The 15477-nt window shown below is 39.4% G+C and overlaps 1 protein-coding gene across 1 annotated transcript in view; it reads right to left on the bottom strand.

Annotated features, from left to right (window-relative positions):
* Positions 1 to 596: 596 nt before the first annotated feature.
* The window catches only part of SI (sucrase-isomaltase), a 53157-nt gene continuing 38276 nt past the window's right edge, over positions 597 to 15477 (bottom strand). Inside the window, exons 34-47 of the mRNA XM_049802382.1 lie at positions 15205 to 15339; positions 14606 to 14690; positions 13540 to 13678; positions 10065 to 10198; positions 9582 to 9616; positions 9374 to 9490; positions 8003 to 8151; positions 6929 to 7013; positions 6777 to 6833; positions 6026 to 6150; positions 5651 to 5739; positions 4148 to 4197; positions 1917 to 2087; positions 597 to 659 (exon numbers count right to left, since the gene is read on the bottom strand). Coding sequence (XP_049658339.1) covers positions 597 to 659; positions 1917 to 2087; positions 4148 to 4197; positions 5651 to 5739; positions 6026 to 6150; positions 6777 to 6833; positions 6929 to 7013; positions 8003 to 8151; positions 9374 to 9490; positions 9582 to 9616; positions 10065 to 10198; positions 13540 to 13678; positions 14606 to 14690; positions 15205 to 15339 — 1434 coding nt within the window. The remainder of the gene's footprint in view (positions 660 to 1916; positions 2088 to 4147; positions 4198 to 5650; positions 5740 to 6025; positions 6151 to 6776; positions 6834 to 6928; positions 7014 to 8002; positions 8152 to 9373; positions 9491 to 9581; positions 9617 to 10064; positions 10199 to 13539; positions 13679 to 14605; positions 14691 to 15204; positions 15340 to 15477) is intronic.

Here is a 15477-nt window from a genome sequence, read left to right as displayed (position 1 = left end):
CACTGGGGAACACAAATGTCTGGCTAAAAATCATACAAAAAAACCCTTCACTTGCAAGTATCTTAGTATTTTATAGATCAACAACTTGAAACATCATTTCATGCTAAATCAGTAATCAGAAAACATTTACTTCATCTGGCCTTAAATACCTCGTAGTAGTAACTTGCATAGGCATAATTAAAATAGAGATGAAAGTTAAATATAGGCAGAATTATGGCCCCAAATCCATGCAGGTAACAACACCAACAGTATCTTTTTTATAAAATTCGGCACACGTGAAGTCAGCCAGAAATTCAGTTCTGAGAAAACACTGAGTTTTACATTCAGTTCTCAGATTTGAAAGATAAAGTTACACTGAAGTGCCGTACTGTTTAAAATACAGATTTTGCATCCCATGGAGACATCGTAGTTAGCCTTCAACAATACTGAAACGTGACTGCTTTATACACATAAACTTGAGATGAACTGACTGTAACTAGTATTTTTTTATAGTTAAAAGTATTCAAAGATGACAAAGAGGCACTTTGAAAATTGAAAGGTAGTTTCAAAACAATGAGAAGATTGAGTGGTGTGGCCAATGTTACTTTGCAGGCATTTTAGCTCCATTGCACGGTGTAGTCTTTGCCCAATTCAAGCTGAAGCTTGGTGATTGTCAGGAGCTGTGAATAAAACAGACAAAACGAACAATTAGTAACTCTGCCCTGAAGATCCACTGCTTTTCTGTGTTCAATAGAGAAAGTGGCTTCTCATTTTAGCTCACAAGAATTTATTCTTCTTCCTAGAAACATAGTTTAACCAGCATAGATTTGGGAAGTCTGATCGTGAGGCTCTGATCCCTTCCCTTCATTCAGAGGCCCTTTTAGAACTGAGGTTCCTGTTACTTTTTTAAAAAAATGAAGGCATTTTGAAAAAAGCAGCAAATCTTGGAACATACTGTAATTCAACTGTGCATATGAATTCCCCTTTTTTCCATCCAAAAGTCAACAGCAGAATGGAACACTTCCATTCTCTTTTACAATTCTAACTCGTCTTTTTGGTTAGGTACAAAACTTACATGGTTCTGGCTTTCCATGAAAGAGAGAAAGAACTAAGACTTAACAGAATACTGAATTTCAAAGGAAGGGTGGCAAGATCCCAGTAACAGAAGAGGTGAGGCAGTCTCTTTCTGTCGGAAAACTGGCAAGACTGAACGCCTCAGCAGTTCTGTTCATATTTGAAAGGTGCTCCATAGGAGTGCCATCTCGAACAGCTCTACAGTTACACACATCAAGTGCAGCTGCCTTTAGGAATGCTTCAAATTATTGCTGGGGCAGGTGGGAGGGAGTAATGCCCTGCATAGGCACAACCCATGCAGATGGAAACCTCAGTGCTCTGAAGTTGCCGGAAGATATGCCGAGAACTTTAGAAGAAGTGGAATTTGACTTGTACATGTAGGACCTCTGTGCTGCAGTTTCGGCCTACAGCCGAAATCTGACGTGACAGAATAAGAAATGGTGGTAGGCAAACGGCTGGGAAATGAAAATGTTGTCGGACAAGACTGACAACAACAGGGTCATGTAGAGACTATGAAAATACTTGTAGTTGCTTTTCCTTCCTTCAAATCTCACAGGTTGCAAGCAAGCTATTATGAAGAGTGGAAACCAAGCACAAACCAAAATCCACCACTTTCCACTGTGAGAAGCAGTTTGCATTCCTCAACAGTAATTTCTATGCTTAAAACCTTTACCACACTTACTGCACAATATTTACTATATATTAAACAGCGTATTATATAGTGATTACCTGATGGTAGCTTATTTATCTTTCTGAAATATATTTTAAATACGGTATTATTACAGCTGAGAGCTGAATCTCCAGTGGTTTAAGAGCACGTGTGCAGTTCTGAAGGTGGCATTACCCTGCCAACGGCATCTCACCTTCTTGGCGTTATTGTAGTCCATGGTGTGAGAGGATGCGATTGTCGCGCCATTCTGCAATACGGTCACCTGCGTAACGTTGGTGGGCACCCCCAGGACTTTAATTTCAGTAAACATTAAGTTGTTTGGATCAGTGTAACCATGATGCAAAACTGTGATATCTAAAACATTCTGAAAGGAAAAGGAAAGAAAACCTATCATCAAAGATTGTCATTAGACTGGTACAAGTCCACTTGAGCTTTTCACTTGCTTTCCTCTCTTCCTATTTAATTTTTTGTTGCCGTTGTTCTTAAATACCTCTATGTTGTTATTTATTTTCCAAATGTTGAAGGCTTCGGTTTTTTCCACATTGTTAATCTGGCTAGATCCTGGGATCTGCTGCGTCTTTAATTGCCGCTCGGCTGATAGATGTGAGGAGTGAAGTGACAAGATGCTCTTAAACCCCTGACGCGAGCAGCAAGTGCTGTATGGACAAACCCCTCCTCCGCGGTCACAGCCTCATCTGCTAGCTTCTATGAGGCCTGCTCCAGGCTCTGCTCTCCCTGCTTTATGCCCTCCCAGAACACTTCTTCCACCCCTATCATCTCCCTCAGCACTCACAGGTCCTCTCATTTCCAGCTGCTGTGATTTTTAAGCAGATTATGGGCACACAGTTTCTTTAGGCTGTACCCAGCTCCAGTAGGTCTCCAGAGAGCAAATGCCATGTTAAGTAGCCCAAAGATGGTGCCTGCTGGTTCACAGCCCACGTGAAAAAAAGCGCTATGATATGATTCTGCATATTTAGTGCTTAGGCATTACTTTTAGTGTGAGTATTTTTTGCTGGTGGTTGATTTTCTTTACCAACTTTTTGTAAGAGCAGGAAAAGGTGCATTCATTTTATAATGTCCTTGCAGCTGGAAATACAGAATATTAGCAAACCAAACTTCTCTTCCTTAGCAATCAACATCCAATTTTTTTACAAAGACAGAATTAAATGAGAAGAAAGAATAGTGTGGGTAAAATTAGAAGATATTCTGGCACCCTGGAAAACTAATGAAATAACAAAGTGTGTTTCCTATTACAATAGAAAAAGTATTTCTTTTAAACCAAAAATCCATATAATTGCAGTCTAATTTAATTCCAGATATTCAACCAGTTATGATAAAAATTGAAATCCAACATCCTAGAAATACCAGTACTTAAACACTCCTGTTGATTGACTTCGTTACCCAGGAATGCATGCCAGATTTTCCTGTGTTGAAGAACAAAGAGAAAAATCCTGAACCGAGGCAGTGACTCCGCACCAGCTGCTGCGCAAAGCTGTGGCTGGGACTCAGCCGCTTTTTCAGCTCTCCCATCAGGCTGCTCTCGCAAACTGGTAAGGCCACAGCAGCAAAACGCACCATCTCCTATGGGATGCTGAGATGTTTCTATAGAATGGGGTCAATGCACACGTCCTAGGATGCCTGGAGAACTGGGACTCGGGTTTACAACTCATAAGCACAAACACATCTGGTCTGTCATCGATGGGAGGGCACGAGTAGGACTCGTGAACAGGGCAGGTCCTGTTCCCCCTCATTGCCATTTTAGAGTGATTTATTTTCTGGTTGTGAATGACCGTGTATTCTGCTGTTTCCGTCCAGAACTAAGATTGCACACAATAAATACATTCTACGGTGAATGTGGGCAAATACACTAATAAAAGATGCTTTGGAGCAGCAACATAGCTTGAGCAACAAGACAGATAACAGCAAGGAGGGCCCTGAACTTGCAAAATGGATTAGGAGCAATTTTAGGTGCCCATTCTTGAGAAGAAACCCAAGTTCTTTGCTGGGCAGAGGTATTTCTCTGTAGCTCTAAGCCAAGGTCAAAGCCTTTTGCCCTTAAAGCTTCCTGTTTGCAGCCTCCGTCTCCCTTCTCACCTGCAAGGGCTGCTTTTCCTGGCATGGCTGTTCCGACCCATCTACCTGCTCCAGATGTTCTGCTTTGCTATGTGCTTACACTTTTTAGAAAACACAAAATAAACTTCTACTTTCAGAATTATATCAGAAATTACAGTGCCATAAGTGTACATCCTATTTAACAATACACTATAATAACTTCAGAATCATTCTTAAATTTGTTCTTGACAGTTTAATCATATTACTTGTAGTCTATTAGATCATGAGCACAACTTAATGTTAGGATGGGATATCTAGACATTATGAATAATCTAGTGATTACTCCAAAAAAGGTAAGCTAACGTTACTTACCTGATTAGCAGTAAATGATGTTAGCAGATATACACCATCTTCATATGCATCTGTTAAAAAGAAGGAATAAAATAAAATGCATTTGCTATTTACCTTATTTAACACACCAAAATTTCAGTTAAAAATTGTGTCCATATACTATACACAAATATATGCTATGTCTATCTATACATAACTAAAGAAAATTTCTATATTTCCCCAAGACATATGCTTTTAGACGGAAAATTCTTTCATTATAGGACTGTGTGCTATTTAAATGAGGACAAAATAAGAACCTTTTAGAGGTAAGATACAAAAGAAGGCAAACAAACAGCGCTAGGAAGATCAAGGGTGTTAAGACCAGCAAGAGAAAAATGTTTCCCACTGAAGAAGACATGGGATTCGTTTCCCACATCCACCTCTATTCACTGTTCAATTACACGTAACCATGACAGAAATCACTGTTGTATATTTTATCAATCCTATTATTCAGCACTAAATGCACTCCAAGTAGCCCTGATAATCATGGGCATTGTAGGTTCTTGCCTGTCTACACTACTGAAAACAGATCACAGGCATCCTGGTGAGATACGCCTTGTACTCTATGCTAATTTCATTTATCATCAGACTTCCATAAACATAGCCATCATTTCCGAATTGCAGTGCTAGCAGGCAGTGGTGTCTGTATGGGAAGCCCCTCAAAATACACTAACAGCATCCTGCAAACTTCCCTACACATCGCATGCAAAATAAAACCATTTTCTGCATTGCTTGCAGTAATGTCGGGTGATAGCTTAGTGTTATTACAAGGGTAATACACTCTGGAAGGAAAGGATCAATGACATCTAAGTATCTCTTATCTGAAGATGATTTAAATTTAGTACTGTTGAGGAAATTAGTTAAAGCTTCCCACCTAATCCGTGGTTATGGTTCCCATAGGTTTGAGGACAAGTCTTTGTTATCTGTGTTGCCTTTTGTCCAGGGCACAATTTCATTTATACAACATAGTAACTCTATAAAACATAGCATTATGCGGTTTAAATCAGGAAATTCATTTTTTTCTCTGAAGGCATGTTCAGGTACGCCCTCCAGAAATGTGATTGCTTTGGCCAGAGTCCATCATTTCCATCTGCTCCTAAAGCTCCTCCTCAAACACCCCTCACCGCACTGAGGACTTCTAAGGCAGAAGCAACCACCAGCACTTCTTTTCCAAAGCAATAGCTAAACGATGCAGTTTCTTACAGCACGGAGTTGCCACTTTGACAACTCCATTACTGTTAAAAACTCCAGACAAAAAAGGCATAAGTCAACTACAGAGCATTATTTGCTTTCCAAGGACTGCTGTAATTTGTTTCATCTGTCCTCAGTTCATATCCTCGGGTTTTGTTTTGTCTGGTTTAATCTGGGCTTTGAATATCTCCAAGGGTCGAGGCTCCGCAGCCTCTCTGGGCAACTTGTTGCAGTGTTTGACCATCCTCACAGCAAAAAAAAGGGTTTGATGAAGGCAAGGAGCATCATACATACCAATGCGAACCCCGTCATCCCAATAAAGCTGTCCGTCTGCAAACAGAGTGTCATTCAAAGCGACAGTGAGTCCCATGGGGTTTTTTCGGCTATGGGAAAACAGAATAATTTTTCCTCAATTTCCTCAGCTAATCACGTTTCATATGTATCAAATGTTAGAAAATTTAAAAAAATATTGCATGCCACTCAGTTGATCTCCCATACTCGTCTTCCTAAGCCCAGAATATTAAACTTAAAAGAGACCATTAGGAGGAAACCAAAAAGAAAAACCAGCCATAAAGCTCCCGTGCTATCATACATGTAGTTTCTCTGAGGCCTGGTAGTATTTATATGTAATTGTGCAAAACTAAATTTTGAATTTTCAGTTCATCTTACCTGTAAAAAGTTGTATTAGCAGGTCTTTGCCAAGCGAGGATGTATCCGCCTCGGATATGCAGGTTGATACGTTCCAAAGGAGCTGGTAAAAGTTTGAATTGTCCCCTAAAGCCAATATCTTCATCCTACGTACGAAAAAATAAAAAGTTTTCTACTGAACTGCTCTCACTTTACAGGGATTGTTTAGAGCGAAATGATATTTTTTTGCTAGACAGATTAATTAGTAGTTGTTACTGCTGGAGTAACTACCCTGTGCTTTTAAGAGAAACTCTTGAAATTCTGGATCCATAAAAGACTGGCTTGACCATAGGTGACAGCAGCTGAACCAAAGGGGCCAGTCAGGTGAAATACAAACTTGTGATTAATGAAGTGATTTTTGATGCCTGCTCTTCCTATTACCCAATATTTTCTTATTTTCTGTGAAAGATGATGTGGCTAAACCTGTTTTGTCTTTCTCCGTTCCAGCATTCCTTACAAGGACATTATGTATATCATTTGGGGCTTAAAGAAGTCAATAGAAGGACTTAAAATTAAAGGTATTATTTCACCTTTTAATTTATCCTAACTATGGCTGTGTCATTATTATACAGGAATCAAGGATTTTTCTACCAGCTAAGTAGATGTTACATTGCTAAGAACTGATACTGAATGCAGGTTTGTAAAAAGGGAGAGAGTACCTCAGCACACCCTGATGCTGTCTGAACAGCACCGTGAAGAAGACACGTGAAATATAATTTTTAAAATTACTTACTGTGTAGTAATCATACCAGCGGGCATTGGGTAAGTAAGCATGCACTGTTACAGCATTCTGGAATTAAACATACATGTTTTAGGTACTTTAAATCAAAAAGTGAAGTTTAGCTATAATGACTTCAATATTTTCCTAAGTGCTTAAAAACGTACCTGTTGCATCACAGGGCTGATGAGTAGTGCAGGTCCCCAGAGGAACTGCTCATATATTTCCCAGGTTGTTCTGTCTGCCACAAACCTGCAAGGCAATAGAATAACGATTAGACATTGGGTGCTGAGCTTTTCCAAAGTGTTCCTTCTTTAAGACATGTTGGTCAGTAATTGAATCTACTGTTCCTAATATCTACTATTTCCTCATCTTTATTCTAGTGTTAATAATTCATAAGTCAATTAACGCTTGTCAGGATACATAAAGATCCTAATGTGAAACTCATTAGGGTTTTTAGAGCTACTACTTAGCTTTCTTTTTTTGCCATTTCTTTGCATTTGCTTTTCAGTATATTTAGATCACAACACTCAGAAGGTCTATTGTGCTTGGCCGGTATTAGCAAAAATAAGATTAGGTAGTAGACAGACTGGGAACCACTTTCTAATTTGTGCCACTTTTTTCTTAGACAGTTGCTTTGAAAAAAAACCAAGTCATTACATGCAAACAACTCAGTGTTCCTCACCTAAGACATGCACGTAGATACTAGACCACATCTAACTCCACAGCAGAAGTTAAAGGTTTTGCAGGTACTGCCCCACCTGACAAGGAACAAAGGTGGCTCTATGTGTTTAATAACTTTTTTAAAAAAAAACTGCTATTTTGGCTTGGACATGCACAAAAAAGCACCATTTCCCCCTGCAAAACTTTCATGATTTGTGGCAGAATTCTCTCTTTTTTGCTTAAAGTTTTTATCCAGCTTTTTTTGCAACATTTGGTTTTTTTCTTTCTACATATGCCCAGCATTTTATTCCTTGCCTCTAAAGAGGTTAAAGGTGAGTTTTAAAATTTAAATATTAATCCTAGAGAAGAAAATGTTCTATTTTGCATAATGAAAAATGGAGAACTAGTGCTGTTCAAGTGAGACTTGATACTGAAAGCTTATATTCTCAATCTCATGCTTTTTTTTTTCTTAAATAAAAAATGCTGTAACTAAGAGAAAACTCTATTGTTAGGAGGGTCGTAATGACAGAAGTTTTAGTGGAAATTCCTGGTAAGTAGAGCAAAGGAATCGCACTTACTCATGGAGCATGGGGCGGATCACAGTGCTGCCATAGGCATGGGCATCATACATTAATGTGTAGAGATAGGGTAACAGGGTGTATCTTATATTCAGCACGTTCCTGGAAATCTCCTCAAATGTTGAGTTCCAGGAAACAGGATCTTGCCTCTGAAACAGAACAGGTCATTGTTAGTCAAGCTGGATTGTTTTCTTCAGAAAAGCTTAAAAAGAAAAATCAACATAGCAAGACAAAGCCAAGGAGTTCCTCTGAACTAGAACACCTTCATTTATTTATTCTTCAGTTAAGGAGTAAGAAGTGACACTAAAAACTGACACTGTCAGCCCTGAGAGGGAAACTAGAAAGAGGGAAGGTGAGAAAAACCTGGGGAGGAGTACTCTAAAAAATGTTTGATGCAAAGTGTCCTGAAGGCATGACACATCCCAATGTACATAATTTATTATCCCTCTTTTCTGCAGGGCAGCACTCGGGACTTGCAAGAAGAGACTGAAGCACTAATGACTGATGTCAGGGAGCACTTCCAATCTTTATTAAATGTATTGAACAATACCTTGGCAAATTGGGTGAGACTGGAAGCAACATGATAACCCTGAATCTGCATTTTTAAAGGCTTTAAAAGTCCTATCGAAAGGTGTGCCGCTGCAAGATAAAGCACACAGTTTTTGAAAAGGAGACTTTAATCCATTAGATATATGCCGTATAAATAGCTCTACTCTGCTAGACCTGAAGCTTTAACTGGAATAGAAGTGCTGTTTCCATTTTTTTTTTATTTTTCCAGTTATCTTGTTTTACAGCTTTCTACAATATAGTCCTTAGCCAGCACAGACCTACATTTAGGCAATTATTATTTCCTTTACTCTTAAAAGAAACACAATATCTGATGGTGGCAAATGTGCAAAGTACGGAAATTGCCGCGTCTTACTCCAGAATCTTATTACACTGTTCCATTTGCTCGTTTGTTGTATAATTATGGACAATTAGGGCTGAGAGCACCAAGGTCAGTTTTGCTCCTTTAAGTGCGTTTGCCATAAAAGCGCTCTATTTCAGTCTTGCCAGTGTAATGCATTTAAATAAAAATAGCACACAGGGAAAAATAGGTAGGAGTTTGACTCTGTCAAAGCAAACTGAGGGCATGCTTCCTTCAAGTGCTCCAAATCCCAGAGAAGCCCTTCTGTGGGCATAAAAACTCCCAGGGGAGGGGGAGGCATACAGCAGACCTAGTGTATAAACAAAGACAATTTTTATTTGATAAAGAGACAGACATGTTCTTTTCTTGTCCGCTTTGCTTTTTGAGGCAGGCCAGCTTGTGTGATGTTCTGGCTGGTCTCTACATGTGTGTTGCAAAGGCCCTGTTAAAAAATTGTGACTCACCCTTGTTCCTTTCTGATTGTGATTCCTCGAATATGGGTAAAATGCGCCCAGCTGCATCCAGCGAAGACACAGCTCATACTCGGAGTCTTTGAAGAAGCCACAGATATCGGCTCCTGTCTGAAATTTTTAAAATTATCTGATTGGAATACTAGAAAATCATGTACAGCATCAAGATGATTAAATGTAAGGTAATAATTCATTAGCTCACATAAGATATTCCAAAGAGACTGAACTCCATCATACCTGAAAGGAAAAACAATTCAACATTACCAGCTGTTTTTCCCACACACACACTTTGGTATGCTAATGGTTACATAGATAATACATACTGTAATGCTGAATGAGAAGAAAAGAAAAAAAAAAACCAGACACAAACCCCATGATTTCCCTAATATGTCATGTTTTTCTGCTACAGAAATAGATGGGAGCTGGTTGGTAAGGAGCAAACAAAGAAATGAGTGGCAGGACACAGGACATGAAGGGGGCTGCTCCCAAGGGAATAAAAGAGCTCCCAGCACCTGGTGCAGACGCAAAGAAGACAAAGTAAAAAAGGAATTGACCACGAATTCTGTTTCCTGAACTAAAGTGCTCATTTCAGCTAAAACCACGTGAATACGAAAAGCAAGTAGATGAAGGAAAAGCAATAACTGCCCACAGTAAATTGAATACAGATCCATTTCCTTCTACATACCAATAACAGATTTAGCTAGCTGATCCCAAGCTGCAGTGTTATCACCAAGCCAGTGTCCTGCCCATCTTCCACTTCCTGGATATGTGGAACGGGTGATAACGATCCCACGCTCCTTGGTGGCACTCTGCAAAGCGCTGACGTTGAAAATAGACAAAAAAAAAAACAAATTACACGAGAAATAGTACATAAGAATTTATCACATAATATCCTCTGAAAGTAAACATAAGGGTTTATATTTTCATAGCAAAGGGCAGCATTGTTGTATGCATGGATATGCGTACATCCAATCCAGATGTGCTTTTTACGGCAATTCACTATGATTCACACATACACAGAAACTTGGCAGTGTCAGCCGACCTGTAGCTGGAAAGACAACTGCCATCAAGGAGGTGCTAAAATACAGATTTCCAGCTCAGGCTAATTACTGTGTGGGAAAATACAAATGTAGCCCAACTTGCACATTTTATACGGGCTCCATGATGTGTTCCAGGGCACATCATTGCTTTCTAGAAGTAAAAAAAAAGAAAATCATTTTCTTCAATAAAGCCTTGGCTATTGCCACAAAGTACTTGCAATGGCAACCCAGTAAGCTTTAGGGGAAAAAAAAAAAATTAAAAATTGCTGACTTCAGGGGAATTTATGCTTCCTAAGTTGCACCGCCAAGGATACGAGCACCTTTGCAGTGTATGCTGTTGGTCTGTGCCATGTGACTGGCATGGACGCATTACTGCTCCACTTTCTTAGAAGAATTCCTTTGCAGCCGTGCACACGTACTGTGAATCTTTACAGCAAAATACTAAACCACAATACTAGTTAGAAAGCTACACTGATTAAATCGCACGGCTCTCCGGTGCTAGCTCCACAATAATTGCCTAAACAGCTGCTTCAATGAGGCAATGGCACAACTTATTTATTTTTCTACAGGATTTGCAGCTTTAGTGACACTATAATTACAGCAAAAATACACAAGTCACTTAAATTATCGTAGTAATTAAACTAGACTAATGTGCTGTAATTATTTCTTCCAAGACAAACAGTAAGTTTTCTAGTATCTTTTCTTTCTTTGTAACATACTACCAAACATTTCCAGCCTCTGCTTGGTTTACTCTACTTCAACAATGCTTTGGAAATTGCAGCTAAAATTTCAGATGTAAAGAAAGTGAATGGTGCATGTAGAACTGCTCAAGGATGAGCGCAGCCCAAGTGTTTTGCCGACTCGAGGTGCCAGCTCTCTGCTCCAGGACGGAGCCAAAGCTGCATCCATGAAAAGCGATTACTCGTGTCACAAAGCCCAAACTTACCTCCAAATGGTTACTCTGTTCACATTCTCTACTTCTCAAGTCTATGCAAAAGCCTCATTATGAAACAATAGCGTTAAACCAATACCCAGAAGCTCTCGCTGTCTAACCGATGGAGAACCGAAAGCTATATAAAAAAATTGCTGTTCACATTTAAGTTACTGGCTTTTGTGAGTTTTGCGTGCATACGATCTTCCTGTTTAGATGGTTTACTACTAGAATAACTTATTATTACAACATCTCTTCAGTTGCACAAGTAATCCTTCAGTTAGTACCAAAGAATGAAGTGGGAGCTGAGATGTATATATGTATGTACATAGATGTATTTTTTTTTCTATACTCACATTTTTCTGTAAATTTCAAGTGTGACAATATCTGTATAAGCTGTGTAATTTATCGTAGTCATTTGTTTTACGGTACCTCTCGAAGCAGAAGGAAAGATTTCACTACGTTTCAGTTCATACTTAATACACAGAAACAATGGTACTATTCCTCTCAGTGTTAAATTGTTGTCTACTTACAATGCCCAAATCACATGTGATTTGGCTGACAGCAGAGGTATCGGACATTCCTTCCTGTCCTGTCAGCAATTTCACTCCTGCCTTGACTGGCAGCGCTGCGATGGCACGCTGCCTAATATAACATCCACTCAGTCAAAAATTCAAGCAGCCTTGATATTTTCTTTCTTTATGGTAATATCAAAGTTACCAAGGGCTTTAAGGTCATTAAGACCTATAAAGAAACACCGTTCCTTGCTTACTTATTGAATTGGAAATGAAACAGCACAGATATATTATCATTAGATCAGACATTATCTAAAGCAGGCTGGGGTGCTATTCGGAAAGGAACAGATAACGATGTTTGCCTTGGAACTGAGAAAATAAATTCTTAAAAGTAAAGCTTTATGCACACAGTTTGCATTTTAAAAGTCACCGTTTCCCCTTTTCGCTACTACTCCATTTGGTTTAAATAGAGGACATAACCGAGCCCTTCTTAAATTAACATTGTTAAAAAACGGTATTCATTTTCCCTCACTGGATGTATAGTCTATGGCAAAACCAATATCGACCCTGGAGTAAACCAGGCTATCCTAGCAAAACCTAGAAACAAAAAGTATTTTATATTTTAATTACAGTAATTATGTGAGTCTATCATTGAGTCATTACTGTCTCCAACAGCTGATCAAAACGTTCAGACCCGTTCTCCGTTCTGCCTTGTGAATGAACACCCGAGCGGTATCTTCGGATTGACTGCTCCCGCTTACAATGCAGAGCATCGCCCCGCGATGGCCTTGGTGGCTGTCTCATAATAGAAACCTCTGCTGGAAAGGCAACATGTTGTGTTTGAATGTGTTGGGACAAGGAAATGCTCGGTGGTGAGTGATTGCATCCAAATTAAACTGTATCAGAAAGAACACTGTCTTTGTTATGGACTCAAATGTAGACAGAGCAGCACATTAATTACTGTTAGTGCCGTCTTATTTCATAATTCAGGTCAGCAGTTAAGCTTGTACAACATAACATTTATATGGATGAAGTCCTCAGAACTGGTATACCAAGAATTGCTCCCCAGCTAGGTGAGCAGTAAGTTCCTTTAGTACCAGGCTTGGGTAAAGTGTCTTTAAAACGTACCTTGAAAATTGTGTCGGCTCAGGGTCAGTGATTTCAAAGCTGCTAAACTCAAAATATAGACTTTGCCTGCTTGTCCTGAGACAGTCAGTGATGCAGCCGCAGGTGTGGACATGCACGAGCGGGTGTGTTTTTTCTCTCGTAGCTGGCTCCAATTGCAGGCGGTATTTATTGCAGTGAAACCGTGGAAGCACAGCTTCAGCTCGGACCTGCGCAGTCCCACCTCACCTTCTCCTGCACATCCTTTCCAGCAGCTCAGGTTCATTCCAGCCAGCTTGCAGCACGGGCGAGATCACTGCGCTAACTAACGGAGCAGTAACGTGCCTGAAATAATACCAACTGCAAGAGCTATAGCGCTGCTGCTCAAACTTTTGAACATCAAACTACACTTCTAGCTGAATTGAAAATCGAAGGTATTAGAATGGGAAGAAAGATTTCTCAGGAATGTTAAATAAACTGATGAAGGTTTTGGCTGTAAGAATGTAGACACAGAACATTCCTTTGTAACATATTTTGGAGACAACAAGAAAGTGTTCAAACTTCACTTACTCCAGGGTAGGTTTTGTTTGTGACCATCCATAAAGACTGTGGACATCATAGTGTCTAACTGGGGTACCGTCTGGAAGATATTGCTGACCTTCCATGCACGGAGTTTTGACAGTTAATCCATCTGACCGGTATCCCAAATCTGATGGAAAGGGAACAAAAATATTTCTTTTCAAATAATGAACATTCAATAATGATTTGATTTCTTTTCTTAATTTTCATAATCTCTTAAGTGTTCAGTCTCTTTTAGGCATGTACACTGTCATTTATTTATTCATAATTATATAAATTGCATTTCCAAAATGGAATATTTCTAATATTCACATGTAGGTATCTGGGTCTGTAAGTGTTTTAATAGCTTAGTTACAGATGCTCTTACTAAAGAGGCTCAGAGTAAACAGTGTATATCCATATTCAACAGATATTGCAAATCTTTGTAAACACTGTCGTATCATCCACATAAACAGAAAAAAGGGTGGGGGGGGGGGGGGTATGGTCTGTGTCTGAATATTAACTTCCTGAGAATTCCTGAGAAACTCTTCATAATAACTGAAGTCAACAGTAAGCAACAGGAGTATGCTAATAAACCGTTAATAAATAATTACTAATTAGTACCACTTTACAGCAGTACTTAAGTAAAGCCAAGCTAAGAAAGCTAAGTATTTCAAGTATTTGACTGTATAGACAAATGGTAATGAGAGGAGACAGAAGGATATTTTCTAATTTTTTAATTAATTGCAGTATTCATCTAAGAAAACTGCAAGAAAGAGACCTACTTTCTCTACCATGCCTAACGCGAAGCACCTAGATATAAAATAGGTATCAAAATCCATATGCAAGCAAGTAGTTGGAAATAACTCTATTTTTAAAAAATGCCATGCATTTACTGCTCCCACGGAAATAGATGGGGTTGAAGTGTGTCCATAATCTCAGGAAAAAAGGGCCACTTTCAGTTAGGAGTTGTGGTTTTATATACCTAACTTTAGGCATTTATGCCACATATACCATATAAGAAATTATGTGGCAACCAGAATGATCTAAAACTGTTTTAAGGAGTGGTCAGACTTACAAGGTATATACGGTGGCATATTTAGGAGGTCATTTCTGCAACCGCCAATGGCACCATTCAGAAAAGCTGCTGGTTCATTCATGTCCTAAAAACATAGAGCAAAACCTGATTATATTTGCCGCAAACCTACAAACCACACTAAATTCTAAAGTACAAACAAGCAGCCTTGTAGCAGTCCTCAGGAGCCCTTGCAGCTGTAGTCTCCGTCTGCTGTTCCACGTTGTCTTGACACATTCACATGTGGCACGCTGCAGGGATGGGGAGCTACAAAGCATTTCGAGGGAAGAACGGTGAGTCTGGGCTCTGTTTCTCCTTTGCAAATAGTATCGCAGTGGAGGAAGAAAGTCACGATATACCGAGGCAGTGCAAGCGTAGAACCTAGAGCCAAAGTTGTGCCTTTAGCTGGGAGCTCAGGTTCTGCCCGGTGCTCTGCTTGCTTTCCCTCCCGCCTATGTTTTTTATTTTACTTAATGGCAATGTAATGCCAGATACCCTCTGAGCTTCAACAGCAGTACATATACTGTGAAATGTGGCCCTCTCTGCTCATGTCTGGCAGAGGAAAAAAAAACCCCAGGAATCGAATGCCTTTCTACACTTACAATCCACAGGCCATCAAACTTGATGCTTCTCGAGGCATTGGTGGGATTGTTGTAGAACTCCAGGATTTCTCTCTTCCACCACCCCACTGTGGAATTGCGGAAGAAGTCTGGGAAAGCAGCATGTGCTCCATAGATCTGTACAAATAGTAGGAAAACAAAACAGATACAGGATTGAAAGCATCTCTCTTAAAATGTTGGAATTTGTTTAAAACAAAATTAATTTTAAAAAAAGGTAAAAAAAAATTAGTTGTTCACTAACAACTTTGGCTCTGT

Source organism: Accipiter gentilis, chromosome 6 (genome assembly GCF_929443795.1).
Source record: "Accipiter gentilis chromosome 6, bAccGen1.1, whole genome shotgun sequence".
NCBI lineage: Eukaryota > Metazoa > Chordata > Aves > Accipitriformes > Accipitridae > Astur > Astur gentilis.
Note: the sequence above shows the minus strand (reverse complement) of the source record. Positions and strands in the feature narration are given on the sequence as shown.